Source organism: Salmo trutta, chromosome 4 (genome assembly GCF_901001165.1).
Source record: "Salmo trutta chromosome 4, fSalTru1.1, whole genome shotgun sequence".
Classification (NCBI taxonomy): Eukaryota; Metazoa; Chordata; class Actinopteri; order Salmoniformes; family Salmonidae; genus Salmo; species Salmo trutta.
In genome coordinates, this window is record NC_042960.1 from 56,569,592 (window position 1) to 56,594,773 (window position 25,182).

Consider the following 25,182-nt stretch of genomic DNA (forward strand, 5'->3'; position numbering starts at 1 on the left):
TGGTGGATGCCAGGAGAACGCTACCTGCCCCAATGTATAGTGTCAACGATAAAGTTTGATGGAGGAGGAATAATGGTTTGAGGCTTTTTTTTGTGGTTCGGGCAAGGCCCCTTAGTTCCAGTGAAGGGAAATAGTAATGCTACAACATACAATGATTCTGTGCTTCCAACTTTGTTGCAAAAATTTGAGGAAGGCCCCTTTCCTGTTTCAGCATGACAATGCCCCTGTGCACAAAGCGAGGTCCAAACAGAAATGGTTTGCCGAGATCGTTGTGTAAGAACTTGACTGGCCTGCACAGAGCCCTGACCTTAACGCCATCGAACACCTTTGGGATTAATTGGAACCCAGACAGTGAGACAGGGATAATCGCCCAACATCAGTGCCGGACTTCACTAATGCTCTTGATGCTGAATGGAAGAAAGTGCTTGCAGCAATGTTCCAACATCTAGTGGAAAGCCTTCCCAGAAGAGTGGAGGCTGTTATAGCAGCAAAGAAGGGACCGACTCTATGTTAATGCCCATCATTTTGGAATGTGATGTTCGACGAGCAGGTGTCCACATACTTTTGGTCATGTAGTGTACACACTTTGAAACCCAGAACAGAAATCGTGTTTAATTGCGTCAGTTGCTCGGTTTAGTTCTGGGGGCAGGTATGTTAGAAAATATACTAGAACGAGGGCCGTAGCCCCACCCCCTCTCTGTGCAAGTTTCAGGAAAGTCTATGGTCCACATGTCAACCTTTCCTTCTGAAATTTAAAAGATGCGAGCACCTGCAAAATCGTGATTTCTGAAAAATGATCAGTGACGAAAGATCTGAGTACCGTAACAATATTCATCTTTAGTTGTCGCATCCTGATCCCACAGTCTGTTGACAGACGCTATGATACCATTTATGTTACGTGCGTCTGAGAGATTGCACAATTTAAGACATCATTTGCAGTTGTATCTGAAGACAAGCAGATGGAGTCCTCAATCTCAACATCCCATGGCCTCATACATTTACAGGTAACTGCCAAAATAAAGAAAACACTTGAGTTGTTTGAGCTTTTATGGTGTGGGGTGTATTGTCCAGGCTTGATTTAGTTCCACTCAACCTCTTAGAGGGCAAGGAAAACGGCAATAAATACACAGCCATTCTGAGTGATCGCTTTCAACCTATGGTGAAACATTTCTATCCTGATGGGAATGGTCTCTTCCAGGATGACAATGCCCCCATCCACAGGGCACGAGTGGTCACTGAATGGTTTGATGAGCATGAAAACGATGTAAACCATATGTCATAGCCATCTCAGTCACCAGATCTCAACCCAATTGAACACTTATGGGAGATTCTGGAGCGGCGCCTGAGTTTTACACCACCACCACCATTCCTTGCGGAAGATTGGTGTTGCATCCCTCCAATAGAGTTCAAGACACTTGTAGAATCTATGCCAAGGTGCATTGAAGCTGTTCTGGCGGCTTGTGGTGGCCCAATGCCCTATTAAAAAGCTTTATGTTGGCGTTTCTGTTTCCTTTATTTTGTCAGTTACCAATATGCAGCCTTCTTTAATTTATTCAGCTCTCACCATCAGTCAGATGTTATTATTTACTTGAAATAGATGGACAATAACGTTGGATTTTGAAATAATTTTATTTGTCAATCTATTCAAAGTCAACTTGTTTGTTGTTTAAATTACTAGATAAACATTCATCAAACATGTACTTTATTGTTACCAAGCCACAGTATACATAAACAAAGCATCCAAAGACTGTCTCCAGTCTCTTTGCATGACACTAGCCATAAAAACACTGCATCAACTCTTTACTACAAAATACAAACCTTTTTCCTATATCTTCTGCACTCATCATTTCTGCAGAGTTGTATTTATTATTATTATTATTATTATTATTATTATTATATCTGTGCTGTATGGCAGGGCACTATAAACTCACTTGAAAAATAAAAAAAGAAGAACAGTACCTCGCTATGTCCTGAGCTAGTATAAACTAAGGGACACAATATTTTCCCTGATACTTGTCAAAAGTCCCTTGTCAGTTCAACACAAAACAATATAGATCCTTAAGGGTAGCAGACATCTTCAATTTACCAATCACATAACTTCTCCTCTGGGTTTTTGCTCTAGTGTTTGAACCATTATATAATCTTGTTTGTATTTACACTATTGCAAGAGAGCGACCTCTCTAATGTGGAGGAATGTAATTCCAAACAGTAGTTATGTTCCTCAGATTCAACAATGGTCTGTCTGCCTATCACAATTTTGATACCTTCCCTAATTCTGTCATGACGCCATATCCTCTCTTTGTGTATCTCTGTACTGTGTAGTATCATATCCATACCAGCAGCTTCTAGCTGGGGACACAGAACTGTACAGAACTGTGTGCAGCTTTACTTTACTCTATTGTGTCTAGTGTTGTATGTCATAGGTTAAGGCACGGGTTGAGTTTAATCCCTAATGTGTTCTGTTCACCTTGTGATTCTAGAATCTAGTGGATTAAAGCAGCGTTGCATTCTGCAGAGGTCTGACAATCCAGAAAAATAGATCTTGTAGAACTGCCATTACAGGCAGCTTGAAATTCAGTCATCTAACATATGGCATGATTATAATTAAGTAAGTTAGAACACAGCAGCGAGTGAGGAGGGAAGCCAGTAAAACGCTTGATACAGGGGAAGCATGTTAATTAAGCAATAAGGCCAGAGGGGGTGTGGTATACGGCCAATATACCATGTTCTTATGCGCAACGCGGAGTGCCTGGATACAGCCCTTAGCCGTGGTATATTGGCCATATACCACAAACCCCAGAGGTGCCTTACTGCTATTATAAACTGGTTACCAACGTAATTAGGGCAGTAAAAATACATGTTTTGTCATCATACCCGTGGTATATGGTCTGATATATCAGCCAATCAGCATTCAGGGTTCGAAACACCCAGTTTCTAATAAACAATATACTGCATCTTTACTGCATTTAGCTGTAATTAAATCACTGTTCATTGTGGACAAGTTATGAGTGTGTAATGTTCTATATACTGTACATGTATCAAAACAGAGAAGGGATATAGTAGGGCCACAAAAACAACAAACCGTTTGGCTTGAAGAACATAATGATGCAGTTATGGAGCATTTATGTTCAGTATAGTGAAATGACACCCTAATCATCCCCTTTATGACCTAATCTTCCACCTGAGACCATAGCATAGAAGGAAACCTGCAGTATTGATGTAGGATCTGTGCCATGATAGCTTATTACCAGTCTTAACGCTGATGATTTACTTATGCATGTTCAAGACAAACAATATATCCAGATCATGTTGTTGAGTGAAAATATAGTGTCAATAACCCATGAAAGGTTTTGCGTTCAAGTCTTGATATTTGCTATGAGTGCTTTTAGTATCCCTACAGCGAAGCACAGCACATAGAGAACATGTTAACTCTCTCTCTCTCTCTCTCTCTCTAGTGTGGGAATTAACCAAAGGAATGTCCCCATTGGGAATCACATCTATGGTTGTATCACCAGATACTTAGCTACTCTATTTACATTGCATTTTTCAACCTAGTTATTCAACAAATCAATTTCTGATATATATATGATATATATATATATATATATATATATATATATATATATATGCTTTAGTATAAAAATATGATCCAACTCAATTATAACATTGTCAAATTAGGTAGCGCTTAATCAAAAACATACCTACATTTCTGTACCATTTAAAACATTGAAAGGTATTTACCAGACAAAAAGGAATACAAAACATACCCAATAATAGTTAGTATCTTGCATACCTCTGGTTATAGTTGGGGCAAGCAATCACATAATCACTGAATCTATGTACAAAGCATTAATACAACATGGTGCAGAGAGTGAAGCTAGGTCCATTACACCAATAAAAAACATTGATTTGTGGATTCATGAGAATTTGCTACGGTAAGCAAAGAACAAAAAACATTCCCTCACAGAAAATATACACACGTACTGTATATCCTTTCCATCAGAAAAGCATGCACACATGAAGGATTATTTCATTCTGTCTTTGAAACATTCCCAACAGTTCTGTGAAGGATTGATGGCTGGTTTGATGAGGCAGTTTTAGTATTTAATCTCTACTAGACTAAAACAACTAGTCTATGGAGTAATGAGAGAGAGAGAGAGAGAGAGAGAGAGAGAGAGAGAGAGAGAGAGAGAGAGAGGAGAGAGAGAGAGAGAGGAGAGAGAGAGAGAGAGAGAGAGGAGAGGAGAGAGAGCGAGAGAGCGCGAGAGAGAGAGAGAGAGAGAGAGAGAGAGAGAGAGAGAAGGCTGTCTTGTTAATGGCTTAAAATGCTGTAAATCTGCCTTTGTTAAGGTTTTATTACAGTTTGAAATCATATTAGCCCTTTAATACCAGTATACAAAACAAGATGGAGTGCCAAATATTACAGTATATAAAAGAGTCTCATATCATATCTCGTAACTACACTGTGCTTTAGTGTTGCGTTGTGGGTGCATTTACACAGTGAATCTCTGATTGGTCATTTCCAAGTCAGTCTGTTTTGAATGAAATCAAACCACTTACAAACAAATGTCCTGATGGGGCCATGTTCTGAATGGTGGGGGGACACTATTGACATGGTAGTTTGTTTACTTTTGTTTGTGAAAGTATTGAAAATGAAAAATCTTTGAAATCATTGAGCTTCACCTTGGTTTTATAAAATGAATATAATGCACACCAAAGCCTCCATGTAAGAGTTTGGTCTAGATAGGAGAGGAAAATGAGATGAAGGGCAAGGTATGTGAAACCATCACTAAAAAGCACATAGTGAATTCTCGGTCGAAATATGACTGATGAGTAACTGACGTTTGAACAACGGAGGCCTGTGGAGGCCAATAATGTGTCCCTCCATCTGAGGCTGTGGGTCTTTGCCCAAAAGAGCAAAGGACTAAAAACTCAGTGGGATATAGGGGGAGCACTTTCTGAAACTCTGTAGCCTCATTCATGATAACATTAGCAAATATGCAAATGTTAAATGAACAATTATAGCTAAAGTCGTTTTTTCCCCCCGGAGGAATCCAAATTTCTAAGACATGATTAGTTATAGCCTAAGCAGGAGCAAGAGCTTGAAAACACACAGGAGAGGTTTCCCAAAATGAATTAAGCAATATGTTATATTTACTTGTACTGTGAGTTGGATTTTGAGCCGCTGCAGACACGTCTGAGGGACAGTAACCTGGTACAGTGTGATGTATTAGGAAACTGAATATAGGAGAGACACACACACACTGGCAGTGAGAGAGACAGACACTCATGAGGACCTCATTGACCATGCAATCCCATAACCTCACTGGGGGAGGACATCCAATCGCTAAAAAGCTGCCTTACTGTGAGACACAGTCACTCACATCTGAAGTCTGTATTCGGCATTGAAGTCGCGTGGGTGTCTTTACTGCAAAATAGGTGTGCAACATTATCATTCTTTTCTCTTACTCTGAAGTTCGTTACAAAATGACATAGTTATAAACATACTGCTGGAGTGGTGATTCTGTCGATACGTCCTGCTGTTCATCACTCAAGGGCCTGATTAGGTCAGAGATGTGTGTACCGTATAGGAAAGGGATCCCCTCTAGCAGGGACTCTGGTGGCTATAGTCTGACTGAATCATATGCTGCATTTAGACAGGCAGCCCAATTCTGATCTTTTTCCCACAAATTGGTATTTTGACCAGTCACATCAGATCTTTTCATATCAGATCTTTTTCAGAGCTGATCTGATTGGTCAAAAGACCAATTAGTACAAAAAATATCAGAATTGGGCTGCCTGTCTAAACACAGCCACTGTTATCTAAACAAGCCATTGATTATTTGATCCGTGTACTTCTTTCTGACGTTGGCCAAAGGTGTCTAAACCCAGCCAAATACATGTTCTCTAGTTAGGACAAACACTGGAACAGGACACTCAATTCAGCTTCACATTGCCCGTCCACACAGGTAATATGGCCCTATAGGTCCCTGTGGGAGTAGTGGATGCCACCACAGGTGCCCAGAATATAGTCCTATTGTCCTGTCCAGTCCTGTCTGAAAGATGAGCAACCCTGCATCTGGGGGTCCAGTGGTTCCATCCTTTCATGGTGGGACTATTCAGAGAGACTGTTCACGCATGTGTCCCCAAAATGGAGGGCAACCTCCTTTCTAAACTCAGTACATGTCCCCAAAATGGAGGGTGAGGTGGGTGTGTGACCCAGCCCCCAACCTCCTCTCTAGGCTCAGTATCTCAGTACATGTCTCTGTAGATCTCCTGCAGCAGGGGGTGGAGCGACATGTCCTCTGTTTTCTTGATCTCCTGGACCAACTGAGCGTGCTCGGTGACCAGCTGCCGGAGGTCGGACAGTTTCTGCAGCAGCTTGGGGAAGAGGAAGGTGTCGTCTGGGTGGTTGGCCAGCAGGTGGAGCCGCAGCACCTGAACAATGTTCTCCTGCATGCGCTCAATGTGGCCAACGTTCACCAGGCCGGGACGGTCTGAGGGAGAAGAAAGAGGACAGAAAAATTAGAGAAAGAAGGTGGATTATGCCAATCCAAGAAGAGACATTATGATTGGCATAGAGCTGAAGAGCAAATCCATCAAGAAGATCAGTAATAACACTAGTAATTAACTACCAATTAGTGGTAACTACCAATTAGTGGTCATTAACCCCAGATCCTAGCCTCTACCTCTCTCTCTCTTACCTCCGCAGCAGATGATGGCGGCCACAAACAGGGCCAGGTCACTGTCATCCAGCTCCAGCCCGTTGAACTTCATGGCGAACTGGAACTTGGGTTCCATCATGTCGCTGAAAGGCCTCCTCAGACTCTTGAGAAACTCCCTGGTGATGAAGCCCGATCCGTAGGCCACCAGGAGGCCGTCCTTGTTCATACATGAGGCCAGCAGGGCGAACAGCGCCTCATACACTCCATACTTCAGCAGAGTCACCTGGTCGTTCAGGTCCAGGCTTGAGAAGCCGGGGACAGACTTGGCGAACTCAGTCAGCTCTGTGACCGTCTCCACGGAGGTGCACTGGCAGCAGTGGAAGATGCGTACCTCAGCCTCCTTCTCCAGCAGATGGCCCCCAGCCGTGCCCACCATCTTGGCAACGAGGGTCTGCTCTGCCAGCTGGAGGGTATCCATGTCGTGGATGACAAATGGCTGCAGGGGCATGAAGGGAGACAGGGTGGTGAGGAGACATGCATTTTAATTGAGCTAAAGCACGGATCTTCCACGCTCCGGATTGAATCTGGGCCATAGTCTGTAGTCATGTGTAATGAATGACAGCCCATTATGTAGCAACGTTGGTAGATAGGAATGGCCCTATTTCAAACACTTGCCCCTAGAAAGACCCTGTGGAAAAGGACAGGTATTTGCAATATTACTACTACTAGAGTGAGGAACCATATGTTACAAAAACAGTCCTGCCTACATGTAAGGATAGACAGCCTAAATAACATTTACTGACAGAAAGGAAGGAAATATGTTATTTCAGGAAGTTTAAATCCTTATTGTGACATAATCTGAGCCCTGTCCTTGATCCTAGAGTAAATTAAGAACTCCCCCGTCTCAAAACCTATAATGTATGTTATTGCCGTTATGAATCTGGCGAGGTTAACTTGTTTCTACTGAAATATGTTTAGGGACAGGGCAAACAGGGTCAAGATTAGCTGTGATGTCCTAAGCTGTAGCAAAACAAACAGGCAAATCTAATATACAGTAATCACGTGTGTACCCTTAGAGATGGAGCCATGTCTTACAAAAACACTGCTGCCTGTGTTCCTCAACAAGCACTGCAAAGACACCAACTCAACATGTTTCCAACCGGAAATACACAAGGACTGTGTTTACTTACTTAAATAAACTCAACAGTTATCTAACTCTGCTTTGCAACGGGTTAAAAAATAACACGTTTGTTTTTAGAGTGTAAGGCTGCTAAACAACTGTCTGTGGGTCACTGTTTTGGTGGGGTTGTTTTGGAAGTAGGCTACACTACCAGAGATGCAGTGGGGAAAGTTCCCACAGGTGCCAATCCAGCACCTGCTCCTGTATATCAAACCCAGAGCTCTGATACGTTAATGCTGCGCAAACAATAAACTCCGTGCTAAACACAGTTTACTCAACTCACAATATGATACGCTCCCAACATTTGACTGGCAATGCATGCCAAAATAGTATTGTTGATGGTGGCAACTGGGTGAAAGGCAGAGCCGCTTGATCAACAACAGAAAATGTGTTCAATCTGTGCATACTGTATGCAGAAGGCAAGACACTGTAAAAATAATGAAAAAATATTCAACTTATAATTGTAAGGCAACCAGCTGCAATAGGATTGTGTTTGCTCAACATTTGGGAATATTGCTGAACCAATATACAGTTGAGTGAACAAACTTTAACACATTAGCTCCAATTCTTGCCCATTTGAAGTCCACTCAACTCACAGAATAATGCTGATTAAACAATTGATTAAGTTAGCTGTAACGGCTGTTGAATGGAGTAGACCAAGGCACAGTGTGGTTAGTGCTCATCTTTGTAATTTAATGGAAAAAGAGAACACTTTACAAAATAAACAAAAGACAACAGCCAAACAGTTCTGTCAGGTAACAAATGACTAAACAGAAAATAACCACCCACAAAACCCAAAGGAAAACAGGCTGCCTAAGTATGGCTCCCAATCAGCAACAACGGTGTACTGCTGTCCCTGATTGAGAGCCATACCCGGCCGAAACAAAGAAATACCAAACATAGAAAAAAGGACATAGAATGCCCACCCCAACTCACGCCCTGACCAACCAAAATAGAGACATAAAAGGATCTCTAAGGTCAGGGCGTGACATTAGCTTTTTTTTTTTACAGTGTACTGGAGAGTGTTTGGGTAAATTGAGAAATTTTTTACATTCTGCATCACTCCGTCAAGGGAAATATTGTATTTTTTAAATAAAATAAATATCTATATACACTGTGTACAAAAGATTTCCATGACAAAGCTATGATCCCTTATTGATGAAACTTGTTAAATCCACTTCAATCAGTGTAGATGAAGGGGTGGAGACAAGTTAAAGAAGGAACTTTAAGCCTTGAGAGAATTGAGACATGGATTGTGTGTGTGCCATTCAGAAGATGAAAGGTCAAGACAAAATACTTAAGTGGCTTTGAACGGGGTATGGTAGTAGGTGCTAGGCACACCAGTTTGAGTGTGTCGAGATCTTCAACGCTGCTGGGTTTTTCACGCTCAATAGTCTCCTGTGTGTATCAAGAATGGTCCACCACCTGGACAACCAGCCAACTTGACACAACTGTGGGAAGCATCGAAGTCAACATGGGCCTGCATCCCTGTGGAACGCATACGACACCTTTTAGTGTCCATGCCCCGACGAATTGAGGCTGTTCTGAGGGCAAAAGGGGTGTAACAAACAAACACTTTGTACTTTTTATTACACTTTTAACATAGGCCAGGCCCTGTTGTTACCTGATATCCCTGCAATAATGCCTTGCATTACGCCTGGTAAGAAAACACTTTAATTTGCTTAACTTGCCATTGGCTCCAACATTGGCAAAATTTTCTCCATGGCCAACGGCTCAACTTACCCCAAGGCAAACCTTTTAACTATATTAGCTCACACAGCTACAAGGATGCACTTTCATGCTAGATTTAGGACCTCATATTGAAGCTTATAAAGACCCCAACTGATGTATAGAACAATCTTAAAATTAGCTACTTTGGTTTAGATCAACACCAACTGAATTTGGCTGTGCCCGGAGTATCCCTGAAGTACCCCTCATGTACATTTTACCAGTAGGTCTATGGTCTTATGAGTCTTCTCAAGTACCCCCAGCTGATAGGCCAAGTACCCCCAGGGGTCCTAGTACCCCTGGTTGGGAACCACTGGTTTAGATACAAGTATCATCAAACCTCTAACACAATAAATTCATTTGACTTGGCGAAAATCACTTTTTTGGACATAACTTTCTTATCACTTTTTCAATGTGGTTTCTTCCTCCACAGACTGCATGAAATTATGACCTCTTCCTAAATATTTGGTCACATGATTAATTTTGTGTACAGTGCATTTGGACCCCTTCCCTTTTTCCAAATGTTGTTACATTACAGCCTTATTCTAAAATGTATTAAATAAAAAATGTCCCTCATCAATCTACACACAATATCCCATAATGACAAAGAAAAAACAGTTAAAAATTGTTTTTTGCAAATGTATTAAAAATACAAAACAGAAATACCTTATTTACATAAGTATTCAGACCTTTTGCTATGAGACTCGAAATTGAGCTCAGGTGCATCCATGTTTCCATTGACCATCGTTGAGATGTTTCTACAACTTGATTGGAGTCCACCTGTGGTAAATTCTATTGATTAGACATGATTTGGAAAGGCACACACCATGTTTATATAAGGTCCCACAGTTGACAGTGCATGCCAGAGCAAAAACCAAGCCATGAGGTCTAAGGAATTGTCCTTAGAGCTCTGAGACAGATCTGGGGAAGGGTACCAAAACATTTCTGCAGCATTGAAGGTTCCCAAGAACACTGTGGCCCCATTCTTAAATGGAAGAAGTTTGGAACCACCAAGACTATTCCTAGAGCTGTCCACCTGCCAAACTGAACAATCGGAGGAGAAGGGCCTTGGTCAGGGAGGTGACCAACAACCCGATGGTCACTCTGATAGACCTCCAGAGTTCCTCTGTGGAGATGGGAGAACCTTCTAGAAGGACAACCATCTCTGCAACACTCCACCAATCAGGCCTTTATGGTAGAGTGGCCAGACGGAAGCCACTCCTCAGTAAAAGGCACATGACATCCTGCTTAGAGTTTTGCAAAAGGCACCTAAAGGACTCTCAGACCATGAGAAACAATATTCTCTGGTCTGATGAATCTAAGATTTAACTATTTGGCCTGAATGCCAAGCGTCACATCTGGAGGAAACCTGGTACCATCCCTATGGTGAAGCATGGTGGTAGCATCATCATGCTGTGGGTATGTTTTTTAGCAGCAGGGACTGGGAGACTAGTCAGTAGAGATCCTTGATGAACATCTTCTCTAGAGCGCTCAGGACCTCAGACTGGGGCGAAGGTTCACCTTCCAACAGGACAATGACCGTCAACATACAGCCAAGACAACGCAGGAGTCTCTAAATGTCTCTAAATGTCTCTAAATGTCCTGAATAAATGGGTCTGAATACTTTATGAATGCACTGTATGGCTTCCTGCAAACAAGCCTGGCTCAACTTACACCTTAGGCTCAACTTTAACCCACTCTCCCCTCAAGGCATTGCTAAAGGCTATGCTAAAGGCTATGCTAAAAGCTATGCTAAAGCTAAACTGAGTGTCTATCCATACAGTGTAGTTGGTCCACAGTTTCTGCTCACTGTTTACAACACTGTGATACCATGAGCTCATTGGGAAACTTGGAGAAGATCAAACCATGCTCTTAGCTGCTTGGACTGAATCACTTCTAACAACTGGACTAGACTATCATTAACTCTAGTAACTAGTAACTGGACTAGACTACTGAACTCTGAGTGGATAGTCAAGGGATAATGCCAGAAAAGCCGGTGTTTGCAAGATATATTGGCACGCCTGCAAACAGTGGCAGCTCTGCTTCTAGCTCCTAAGCAACTTTGCTGTATTTTGTTTTTTTGGTGTGTTATTTCTTACATTATTAGCCCAGAATGTTTTTTAAAATATTACATACAGCCAGAAATAAATGTTGGATATCAGAGCGGTGGTAACTCACCAGCATTACGGCCAGGAATACGACTTTCCTGAATTGGATCCTTTACTTGTATCCCCCAGGGCAATTTAACTTATCCCAGAGGCTGCTCCAAGACGTGGCCAGAAGAGAAGAGAAGAGGTATTCGGAGTGGACTTCTAGTCCGACTCAGGAGGAGGGCACACCATCCACCGCTTCCGAGTATATTACTCACTAATGTCTCTGGACAATTAAGTTGATGAGATCAGGGCAAGGATCTCCTTCCAGAGAGACATAAGGGACTGTAACATACTCTGTTTCAGGGAATCATGGCTCTCTCGGGATATACTGTTCCCGTCCATGCAGACAGGAGTAAAGAACTTTCCGGGAATGAAGAAAGGCGGGGGAGTATGTTTCATGGTTAACTACTCATGGTGTGATTGTGATAACATACAGAAACTGTATATTTTCCCTCAAGCCGATACCACAACAGCCCTCAAGGAACTACACTGGACTTTATGGAAACTGGAAACCACATATCTTGAGGTCGCATTTATTGTAGCTGGGATTTTAACCAAGAAAATGTAAAGAAAACGCTATGGAAGTTCTATCAACACACTGACTGTAGTACTCGCTTAGGAAAAACACTAGACCACTGCTACTCGCATTTTCGAGATGCCTACCAGGCCCTACCCTGCCCTCCCTTCGGCAAATCAGATCACTACTCCATTTTGCTCCTCCCTTCCTATAGGCAGAAACTCGAACAGGAAGTACCCGTGCTAAGGTCTATTCAACGCTGGTCTGACCAATCAGAATCCATGCTTCAAGATTGTTTTGATCACAAGGACTCTGATATGTTCTGGGTAGCCTATGAGAATAACATTGACGTTTACACGGACACGGTGACTGAGTTCATCAGGAAGTGTATAGGGGATGTTGTTCCCAAGGTGACTATTAAAACCTACCGAAACCAGAAATGGATAGATGGCAGCATTCTTGCAAAACTGAAATAGCAAAAAACTGCATTTAACCATGGCAAGGTGACTGGGAATATGGTTGAATAAAAACAGTGTACTTATTCCCTCCGTAAGGCAATCAAACAGGCAAAACGTCAGTACAGAGACAAAGTGGAGTCAATTCAATGGCTCAGACACGAGACTTATGTGGCAGGGTCTGCAGACAATCATGGATGACAACTGACTGAACTAGCACTCACTTAGGTCACAATGAAGTGCTTTGAGAGGCTAGTTCAGGATCATATCACCTCTACCTTACCTGACACCCTAGACCAGTGGTTCTTAACCTGGGTTCGATCGAACCCCAGGGGTTCGGTGAGTCAGTCTCAGGGGTTCGGCGGAGGTCAAGACACACACCCGACTCATATGATTCGTGATGCTGGACATAAAAACGAAGAAAAGGAACAGACTTTGTTGCGAAAATGACATGAGAGTGGCACTTGCCAAGGTGAAGCCGCGCATTTCTGAACTGGTCTCTGAAAGGCAACAGCAGAAGTCACACTGATTTACAATAAATAGTCATTATTATGTTTTTGTTTTTGTGTGAAAATCATGTTTTAATGGTTTTGTTCTTTGAACACTGATGTTGATGCACGGTTCATTTTGTGTACCAGTAAAATATATACCTATGTTTTGAATTGTATTTTTCCAATTAAGAAGGGTTCGGTGAATGCGCATGTGAAACTGGTGGGGGTCAGTACCTCCAACAAGGTTAAGAACCACTGCCCTAGACCTACTGCCATTTGCTTACTGCCTCAATAGATTCACAGATGATGCAATCACCATCACACTGCACACTGCCCTATCCCATCTGCACAAGAGGAATACCTACATCAGAATGCTGTTCATTGACTATAGCTCAGCCTTCAACACCATAGTACCCTCCAAGCTCATCATTAAGCTCAGGGCCCTGGGTTTGAACCCCGCCCTGTGCAACTGGGTCCTGGAGTTCCTGATGGGCCGCCCCCAGGTGGTGAAGGTTGGAAACAACACCTCCACTTCACTTATCCTCAACACAGGTGTGCGTACTCAGCCCCCTCCTGTACTCCCTGTTCCCCCATGACTGCGTGGCCACGCACGCCTCCAACTCAATCATCAAGTTTGCAAATGACACAACAGTAGGAGACCTGATTACAAACAATGACGGGACAGCCTACAGGGAGGAGGTGAGGGCCCTGGTGGAGTGGTGCCAGGAAAATAACCTCTCCCTCAACATCAACAAAATGAAGGAGCTGATCGTGGACTTCAGAAAACAGCAGAGGGAGCACGCCCCTATCCACATCGACGGGACCGCAGTGGAGAAGGGGGAAAGCTTCAAGTTCCTCGGCGTACACATCACTTATAATCTGAAATGGTCCACCCACACAGACAGTGTGGCGAAGAAGACGCAACAGTGCCTCTTCAACCTCAGGAGGCTGAAGAAATTTGGCTTGGCCCCTAGGACCCTCAAAAACATTTACAAATGCACAATTGAGAGCATCCTGTTTTGCTGTATCACCGCCTGGTACGGCAACTGCACCGCCCGAAACCGCAGGGTTCTCCAGAGGGTGGTGCTGTTTGCCCAACACATCACTGGTGGCACACTACCTGCCCTTCAGGACACCTACAGCACCCGATGTCACAGGAAGTCCAAAAAGATCATCAAGGACATCAACCATCCGAGCTATCATCCAGAAGGTGAGGTCAGTACAGGTGCATCAAAGCTGAGACCGAGAGACTGAAAAACTGCTTTTATCTTAAGGCCATCAGACTGTTAAATAGCCATCACTAGCCGGCTACCACCCGGTTACACAACCCTGCACCTTAGAGGCTGCTTCCCTATATACATATTCATGGAATCACTGGCCACTTTAATAACGGAACACTAGTCACTTTAATAATGTTTACAAACTGCTTTACTGATCTCATATGTATATACTGTATTCTATTCTAATGTATTTTAGCCATTGATTTGATTTGATATTCAGTTGCCAGAGACGCGACCCAGTCATTGTCTTTTTGTTCTGTATCTATGGACGCGACCCAGTAGTTCGTTCTAAATGTTCCATTGCCATACTGGCTGCCAACGTTCTTATCCCTTGCTTGCTACTGTAGCTAACCAACTACGGCTAACTTCCGGTCACGTCAAACAGTGCAGCCAGAATAAAAACAGTTGCTGCATTTGCGTTTGTTTAAGCTGTTTTGTAGTGACATTTTATTTGGATACATCCATAACAATGAGCTAATGAGGCGCGATTTCGCCTGGCATAGAAAATGTGCTCTCTCGTCAGGACACTGTTGTTCAGAGTAGATAGCCAACAACACAGCTAACACAATCACTTCAAACTTAAACTGGAAAGACTGTAAACTAGCTGCACTTTGTTTATTTTTACCTTTTTTCAATTTACATTTCTTAGTACATACAGTTGAAGTCGGAAGTTTAGCCAAATACATTTAAACTCAGTTTTTCACAATTCCTGATGTTTAATCCTAGTAAAGATTCCCTGTTTTAGGTCAGTTAGGATCACCACTTTGTTTTAAGAATGTGAAATGTCAGAATAATAGTAGAGAGAATGATTTATTTCAGCTTTATTTCTTTCTTTTATTTCATCACATTCCCAGTGGGTCAGAAGTTTACATACACTCAATTAGTATTTGGTAGCATTGCCTTTAAATTATTTAACTTGGGTCAAAAGTTTCGGGTAGCCTTCCACAAGCTTCCCACAATCAGTTGTGTGAATTTTGGCCCATTCCTCCTGACAGACCTGGTGTAACTGAGTCAGGTTTGTAGGCCTCCTTACTTGCACACACTTTTTCAGTTCTGCCCACGAATTTTCTATGGGATTGAGGTCAGGGCTTTGTGATGGCCACTCCAATACCTTGACTTTGTTGTCCTTAAGCCATTTTGCCACATCTTTGGAAGTATGCTTGGGGTCATTGTCCATTTGGAAGACCCATTTGAGACCAAGTTTTAACTTCCTGACTGATGTCTTGAGATGTTGCTTCAATATATCCACATCATTTTGCTCCCTCATGATGCCATCTATTTTGTGAAGTGCACCAGTCCCTCCTGCAGCAAAGCACCCCCACAACATGATGCTGCCACCCCCGTGCTTCACGGGTGGGATGGCGTTCTTCGGCTTGCAAGCCTCCCCCCTTTTCCTCCAAACATAACGATGGTCATTATGGCCAAACAGTTCTATTTTTGTTTCATCAGACCAGAGGACATTTCTCCAAAAATTACGATCTTTGTCCCCATGTGCAATTGCAAACCATAGTCTGGCTTTTTGAAGGCGGTTTTGGAGCAGTGGCTTCTTCCTTGCTGAGACGCCTTTCAGGTGATGTCGAAATACGACTCGTTTTACTGTGGATATTGATACTTTTGAACCTGTTTCCTCCAGCATCTTCACAAGGTCCTTTGCTGTTGTTCTGGGATTGATTTGCACTTTTCGCACCAAAGTACGTTCATCTCTAGGAGACAGAACGCGTCTCCTTCCTGAGCGGTATGATGGCTGCATGGTCCCATGGTGTTTATACTATTGTTTGTACAGATGAACGCGGTACCTTCAGGCATTTAGAAATTGCTCCCAAGGATAAACCAGACTTGTAGAAGTCTACAATTTTTTTTCTGAGTTCTTAACTGATTTCTTTTGATTTTCCCATAATGTCAAGCAAAGAGGCACTGAGTTTGAAGGTAGGCCTTGAAATACATCCACAGGTACACCTCCAATTGACTCAAATGATGTCAATTAGCCTATCAGAAGCTTCTAAAGCCATGCCATAATTTTCTGGAATTTTCCAAGCTGTTTAAAGGCACCGTCAACTTAGTGTATGTAAACTTCTGACCCACTGGAATTGTGATACAGTGAATTATAAGTGAAATAATATGTCTGTAAACAATTGTTGGAAAAATGACTTGTGTCATGCACAAAGTAGATGTCCTAACCGACTTGCCAAAACTATAGTTTGTTAACAAGAAATTTGTAGAATGGTTGAAAAACAAGTTTTAATGACTCCAACCTAAGTGTATGTAAACTTCCGACTTCAACTGTATCCATAAAAATTATGCCAGCTGATTGATGTTTTTGACTGGCTGAGAAACGCTGCCTGCCTGTCTGTCTTGTCCCGACAAAAGACACGTTCATTACTATGGGAGATCGAATTTTAGATCAAATTTAAATATTGAAACAATGTTGCAAATGTTAAAGAGACAGACAGCAAGGTTTATACAAATATCCACTGTTGAAAACGAAATGTTAGTCTAAAAGAAATGTGAGATAATGTCTAGATTATTTTTATAGTGGAGATAAAGTTTATAAATAGCCTGGCTGGGCTGATGAGACAGTGGTTTGCGCAGTCAGATGGAACAGAGTAAATAGGCATTTTAACGTCATATATTTTAACTTGTGGAATAGACACCGGCTGGAATGCGGTTTTAACCAATCAGCATTTAGGATAAGAACCACTCATTGTATAAAGAGAACTAAAGACTCACCACTGAACAGAGAACTACAGACTCACCACTGAACCGAAGAACTCAGATTCACCACTGAACAGAGGAACTACAGTCTCACCACTGAATAGAGTAATAACAGACTCACCACTGAACAGAATAACTACAGACTCGCCACTGAATAGAATAACTACAGACTCACCACTGAATATAATAACTACAGACTCACCACTGAACAGAGGAACTACAGACTCACCACTGAACAGAGGAACTACAGACTCACCACTGAACAGAATAACTACAGACTCACCACTGAATAGAATAACTACAGACTCACCACTGAATATAATAACTACAGACTCACCACTGAACAGAGGAACTACAGACTCACCACTGAACAGAGGAACTACAGACTCACCACTGAACAGAAGAACTACAGTCTCACCACTGAACAGAGGAACTACAGACTCACCACTGAACAGAGGAACTACAGACTCACCACTGAACAGAAGAACTACAGTCTCACCACTGAACAGAGGAACTACAGTCTCACCACTGAACAGAGGAACTACAGACTCACCACTGAAAAGAGGAACTACAGACTCACCACTGAACAGAAGAACTACAGTCTCACCACTGAACAGAGGAACTACAGACTCACCACTGAACAGAGGATCTACAGACTCACCACTGAACAGAGGAACTACAGACTCACCACTGAACAGAAGAACTAAAGACTCACCACTGAACAGAAGAACTAAAGACTCACCACTTTTTTATTTTTTCACCTTTATTTAACCAGGTAGGCCAGTTGAGAACAAGTTCTCATTTACAACTGCGACCTGGCCAAGATAAAGCAAAGCCGTGCGACAAAACTGACCAGTGAGCTGAGACAAGGTGGGGCTTTACCTAGCAAAGACTTATAGATGACCTGGAGCCAGTGGGTTTGGCGATGAATATGTAGTGAGGGCCAGCCAACGAGAGCATACAGGTCGCAGTGGTGGGTAGTATATGGGGCTTTGGTGACAAAACAGATGGCACTGTGATAGACTACATCCAGTTTGCCGAGTAGAGTGTTGGAGGCTATTTTGTAAATTACATCACCGAAGTCAAGGATCGGTAGGATAGCCAGTTTTACGAGGGTATGTTTGGCAGCATGAGTGAAGGAGGCTTTGTTGTGAAATAGGAAGCCGATTCTAGATTTCATTTTGGATTGGAGAAGCTTAATGTGAGTCTGGAAGGAGAGTTTACAGTCTAACTAGACACCTAGGTATTTGTAGTTGTCCACATATTCCAAGTCAGAGCTGGCCAGAGTAGTGATGCTAGTCGGGTGGGACGGCAGCAATCGGTTGAAGAGCATGCACTTAGTTTTACTAGCATTTAAAAGCAGTTGGAGGCCACGGAAGGAGTGTTGTATGGCGTTGAAGCTCGTTTGGAGGTTTCTTAGCTCAGTGTCCAAAGAAGGGCCAGATGTATACAGAATGGTGTAGTCTGCGTAAAGGTGGATCAGAGAATCACCAGCAGCAAGAGTAACATCATTGATATATACAGGGAAAAGAGTCGGCCCGAGAATTGAACCCTGTGGCACCCCTGTTACTAGCCTAGAGGTCCGGACAACAGGCCCTCCGATTTGACACACTGAACTCTATCTGAGAGGTAGTTGGTGAATCAGGCAAGGCAGTCATTTGAGAAGCCAAGGCTATTTATTTTACCTTTAATTAACTAGGCAAGTCAGTTAAGATAACTATTGAATCTGCCGATAAGAATGCGGTGATTGACAGAGTCGAAAGCCTTGGCCAGGTCGATGAAGACGGCTGCACAGTACTGTCTTTTATCGATGGCGGTTATGATATCATTTAGGACTTTGAGCATGGCTGAGCTGCACCCATGACCAGCTCGGAACCCAGATTGCATAGCGGAGAAGGTACGGTGGGATTCTAAATGGTCGGTGATCTGTTTGTTAACTTGGCTTTCGAAGATTTTAGAAAGGCAGGGCAGGATGGATATAGGTCTATAACAGTTTGGGTCTAGAGTGTCTCCCCCTTTGAAGAGGGGGATGACTGCGGCAGCTTTCCAATCTTTGGGGATCTCAGACGATACAAAAGAGAGGTTGAATAGGCTAATAATAGGGGTTGCAACAATTTTGGAGGATACTTTTAGAAAGAGAGGGTCCAGATTGTCTCTGATTTTGCAGCTCTTTCAGAACATCAGCTATCTGGATTTGGGTGAAGGAGAAGCGGGGGGGGGGGGGGGGGGGGGGGACATGGCCGGCCATTGAAAAATGAAAAATGCTTATTGAAACCATTGATTATCGTAGATTTATCGGTGGTGACATTGTTTCCTATCCTCAGTGCAGTGGGCAGCTGGGAGGTGCTGGGAGGTGCTCTTATTCTCCATGGACTTTACAGTGTCCCAAAACTTTTTGGAATTAGTGCTATAGGATGCACATTTCTGTTTGAAAAAGCTAGTCTTAGCTTTCCTAACTGACTGACTATATTGGTTCCTGACTTCCCTGAAAAGTTGCATATCGTGGGGGCTATTCGATGCTAATGCAGAACGCCACAGGATGTTTTTGTGCTGGTCAAGGGCAGTCAAGTCTGGGGTGAACCAAGGGCTATATCTGTTCTTAGTTCTACATTTTTTGAACGGGGCATGCTTATTTAAGATGGTGAGCAAAGCACTTTTGAAGAGCAACCAGGCATCTTCTATTGACGGGATGAGGTCAATATCCTTCCAGGATACCCGGGCCAAGTCGATTAGAAAGGACTGCTCGCTGTGTTTTAGGTTTTAGGGAGTGTTTTAAGGGAGCGTTTGACAGTGATGAGGGGTGGTCGTTTGACCGCAGACCCATACGCATGCAGGCAATGAGGCAGTGATGGCTGAGATCCTGGTTGAAGACAGCAGAGGTGTATTTAGAGGGCAAGTTGGTCAGGATGATATCTAAGAGGATGCCCATGGTTACGGATTTAGGGTTGTACCTGGTAGGTTGCTTGATAATTTGTGTGAGATTGAGGACATTGTCATGACGTTGGCCTGTGGGTAAGGTTTATGACCCCCCCCCCATAAATACCTTTCTCCCTTCCCCTCTCTGACCCTACTGAAGGACTGCTGTCCTGAAGGACTGCTGTCCTGTTAAATATAGAGAGTCTGGGAACATCAAACAAATGGGGAAAGGAACCATATTTTGGTAATAAAACCAGTTGGAAATATGCTTTGGAACGTAATGAGTATGGATGTCAGTTCGGTTGTCATATGAGATATTATGACTGATGACAGGATGACATAAACTGTACCTGGGAAAGTATACACCCTCTAGTTATCAGAGTCACATGGAATTGTTATGCAATTGAAATGTTTGATATTGAAATTGTTTGTTAGGAGATTAACCTCTTACATCTACACGTTCCGCTAGCGGAACGTCTGCTCCAATATCCAATGATGGGCGGGGCGCGAAATTCAAACTCCTCTAAATCCGAAAACTTACACTTTTCAAACATATGACTATGTTACAGCTATTTAAAGACAAGACTCTCCTTTATCTAACCAAACTGTCCGATTTCAAAAAGGCTTTACAGCGAAAGCAAAACATTAGATTATGTCAGCAGAGTACCCAGCCAGGAATAATCACACAGCCATTTTTCAAGCTAGCATATCATGTCACATAAACCCAAACCATATCTAAATGCAGCACTAACCTTTGATGATCTTCATCAGATGACACACCTAGGACATTGTGTTATACAATACATGCATGTCTGTTCAATCAAGTTCATATTTATATCAAAAACCAGCTTTTTACATTAGCATGTGACGTTCAGAACTAGCATTCCCACCGAACACTTCCGGTGATTTTACTAAATTACTCACGATAAACGTTCACAAAAAGCATAACAATTATTTTAAGAATTATAGATACAGAACTCCTCTATGCACTCGATATGTCCGATTTTAAAATAGCTTTTCGGATGAAGCACATTTTGCAATAATGTAAGTACATAGCCCGGCGTTACAGGGCTAGCTATTTAGACACCCACCCAGTGTAGCCTTCACCAAAATCACATTTCCTATAAGAAAAATGTTCTTACCTTGCTTGTTCTTCATCAGAATACACTGCCAGGACTTCTACTTCAATAACAAATGTAGGTTTGGTCCCAAATAATCCATCGTTATATCCAAACAGCGACGTTTTGTTCGTGCGTTCTAGACACTATCCCAACGCTAAATCTCGGCCACGAGCATGACGCAAAATATGACAAAAAATTTCGAAATATTCCATTACCGTACTTCGAAGCATGTCAACCGCTGTTTAAAACCAATATTTATGCAATTTATCTCGTAGAGAAGCGATAATATTCCGACCGGGAATCTGCCTGTCTGTAAACTGAGGAAAAAACCAAAAGCCGGGGGCGGGGCGTGTCACGCGCCTAAGGCTTAGTCCATTGACTGACCACTCAGCATTTGCTCTCGTGTGCTTCAGCCAGGGCTTTGAATGACATCATTCCTGTTTTTCCCGGGCTGTGAGACTCCATTGTTGACGTGAGAAGTGTCACGTAAGAGCAGAGATCCTTTGTAAACGACAGAGATAATAAAGAAGGGCAAGAAATGTTCAGACAGGGTACTTCCTGAACAGAAGCATCTCAGGTTTTTGCCTGCCATAGGAGTTCTGTTATACTCACAGACACCATTCAAACAGTTTCAGAAACTTTGGAGTGTTTTCTCTCCAAAGCTAATAATTATATGCATATTCCAGTTTCTGGGCAGGACTAATAATCAGATTAAATCGGGTACGTTTTTTATCCAGCCGTGAAATTACTGCCCCCTAGATGTAACAGGTTAAATGTAATTTTAGCTTCCAAATGAGAGAATTGGGTTTTCATAAGGAAAGTGCCCTGCTTGATCAGTGGCCCAACCCTGTGAAGAGACAGGGGTTATAAACGATGAAACACCTCCTTCCCCCTCTCCACTATATAAGCCTTTGACGAAAAGATAACGAGGATGTTCCAGTACGTGAGGTCTGCAGCCTCTACGTTAGAAGGACACACATGTCAAGTACAGAACTGAGCCAACCTCGGCGTGAGCTTTGGTGGCGAATGGTATGAACTTTGAGCTTATTCACTACAGAAGTGATACTTCCTAGCCGTTGAGTTAGCAGCGGCCGCTGTAGACGTGGGCTAGGAAAGGACGGACGACGGATCCAGTCTAACAGACGGACGAAGATACCACCACGTATCCAATTTACCACCAGAGACATTCTTCCGAGGACAGGAAGATCTGTTGGCCAACCCGGCCAGCATCTACGACCAATATACCGAAGTGCAGCTCAGAGTAAATATTTATTGCATTTTTCTTTTCCAAATGGGCGGTAATTTGGTAATGCATAAGATAATGTATTTACGATAGCATAGCTGCTGTTTCTTCGTTCCTAAATCTTCCCGCTCTTTCATTCAAGCCCCAACCCCCTTTCCTTTGTGTAACCAGCTTTCATACAGGTTCCGTCCACCAGGGACGTTTTCTGTATGACATCATTTGTATTCTGTGTATATGTAATTCTGTGTGATTAGTTTAGGTATTTAGTAAATAAATAAGTAAACCCAATTTTGTATTGCTGATTCAACTTGTTAGCCAGGGTTCGTGAAGATAGCCAAGAATTTACAACTTTCATTATGAGACTGAAAATAAGATAATGGTTAATATTGACTGCTATCGATGTAAAATATTACTAAGTATTTTAAGAGTTTATTCGGAAGATAACAGCTCTATAAACGTTCTTCCGTGGTGCCCCGACTTTCTAGTTAATTACATTTACATGATTAGCTTAATCAGGTAATATTAATTACAGAGAAATAATTTTATAGGTTAGCATGTCATATCACATAATCCGGCATAGCCAAAGACACGACAACATCTAGCTTAGATTGTAGGATGGCCGGAGTGTTAAGCATGTCCCAATTTAGGTCACCTAACAGTACGAACTCTGAAGATAGATGGGGGGCGATCAATTCACATATGGTGTCCAGGGCACAGCTGGGGGCTGAAGGGGGTCTATAACAAGCAGTATACCTGGATAGTATGACAGAACTCTGTATGCTATCTCTGCAGTAGATTGCAACTCCGCCCCCATTAGCAGTTCTATCTTGTGGGAAAATGTTATAGTTAGGGATGGGAATTTCAGGATTTTTGATGGCTTTCCTAAGCCAGGATTCAGACACGGCTAGGACATCCGGGTTGAGTGTGATAAAGCAGTAAATAAAACAAACTTAGGGAGGAGGCTTCTAATGTTAACATGCATGAAACTGAACCACTGAACAGAGGAACTACAGACTCACCACTGAACATAGGAACTACAGTAACAGTTTGGTCTGTGTTACATGTGGATGTGTATTTCAACTGACCTGTGACCACTGACCGCTTACTGACTGAATCCTTTCTGACATCTTCTTTATGACCCCTGCCACACCTACACCCACCGATGATGGAATTCACCAATTCACCAGAAACATAACCCTTATCCCACCCATATAGTCTACTCTTGGAGTCCACAGATCTAAGGGCATAATCTTTAAAGAAAGATGAAGGGAGTGGTTTCCAAACACTGTTAATAATGGTCCATTATGAGTCAGGGTCATACAGAGTGTCTCCTCATAAAGTATATTCAGACAGATGTGTCCTAGAAATGTATTTCTGTCGTTGCATGATTCTTTGGCTCCTATTGGGTAGTTGTTGCCAGGTTATATTGACACATAAGGACTGTTTGATTGCCCATTTCATCACATTTAAACTGGATCCAAATGCAGTCTACACACTCCAAAGGGAATCATTCAAAATATAATATTGGACCCTTCTGGTTGCACAAAAAAGACATATGGTGTAATCATTAGGGTTGGAACAAATAGTATGGCATTTCCAATATTTGAATTATTCCCTTTGGACAGTGAGTTTCAGTTTGGTCCAACATGCTCGCATGCATGCGAGCAAGCCTCGATCCCCCCCACTTCCACACACTGCTCTTACTGGAGTGCTGGTCTTTCCGGTGAGGATGGTGCGGGCTTTGGCCTTGTTCATGTTGAAGTTTTTGAGGTAGGCCTCATAGATGTGCCTGGCCAGAGTCTTCTGGTCAGCCTGCTCGGGGTCCTCCACCTCCCTGTCCCCCGTCTGGATCTCTGCCTTCAGCTTCAGCTTCTCTGACTGGGGCATCCGACCAAAACGGATCGCTAAACAGAGAGCAGAGAGGAGGTTGCACAGAGGAGAGGAAGAAAACACATTAGGTGCAGCATGGCAGTGACGAGGACGTGTCATTTCTATTTAATTAAACTGCAACGGACAAAGATGTATCTGTTTTGCTGAGACAGATATGCAGACGCATGTCAATTGTACGGTATATTGTTTATCAAATCAACATAAGAAAGATATGGAGGTTCAAGACAACTGAGTACTGTTTGCCAAATCATGAACACTGTTGTTTTAAGTTTTCTAGATATCAAGACAGGTTATGGATCCCTGGAGACATGAGTTTAATGTCCTGTATGTTTCAGGAACAGTTGAGAGAATTGGTGGCAGGATGAGGGCTAGTTGAGGATTAATGTGTTAGCACGCTAAAGAAAATAGGACAAATCAGGTAGCTAGTGTGTCTGTGTGTGTGTGTGTGTGACTCTGATCCTAAGTGTCTCGCTAATCAGATTACAGTTGCACTACCAATAACCTCTTCCCTCTGACACACACACACACACCCACACACACGCACGCACGCACGCACGCACGCACGCACACACACACACACACACACACACACACACACACACACACACAACAGCAGGTGCACCTATTACATATATTTATGGTACTCTAAAGGGATACAGCTGGGCTCAGATTTCACTGGCTTCTATAGCACAAATGTGTTCTATTGTGATTAACCATACCACACACACATTCACTGACCGGTAAATTACAGTAAAACAAGCCGTTGTTCACAATTAGGCCATATTAGATTACTGTATAAGTGAATGGTTCCTCTAAACTTGGCAGATCCCT

At 42.7% G+C, this 25,182-nt stretch overlaps 1 protein-coding gene across 3 annotated transcripts in view; it reads right to left on the minus strand.

Moving 5' to 3' along the window:
- Positions 1–4,337: 4,337 nt before the first annotated feature.
- Positions 4,338–25,182, minus strand: part of LOC115192671 (peroxisome proliferator-activated receptor alpha) — a 59,876-nt gene continuing 39,031 nt past the window's right edge. For all 3 annotated transcript variants that reach the window (XM_029751430.1, XM_029751429.1, XM_029751431.1), the window contains exons 5-7: positions 24,166–24,365; positions 6,705–7,161; positions 4,338–6,497 (exon numbers count right to left, since the gene is read on the minus strand). In XM_029751430.1, the coding sequence (XP_029607290.1) occupies positions 6,253–6,497; positions 6,705–7,161; positions 24,166–24,365 (902 nt within the window). In that variant the 3' untranslated portion in view covers positions 4,338–6,252. The remainder of the gene's footprint in view (positions 6,498–6,704; positions 7,162–24,165; positions 24,366–25,182) is intronic.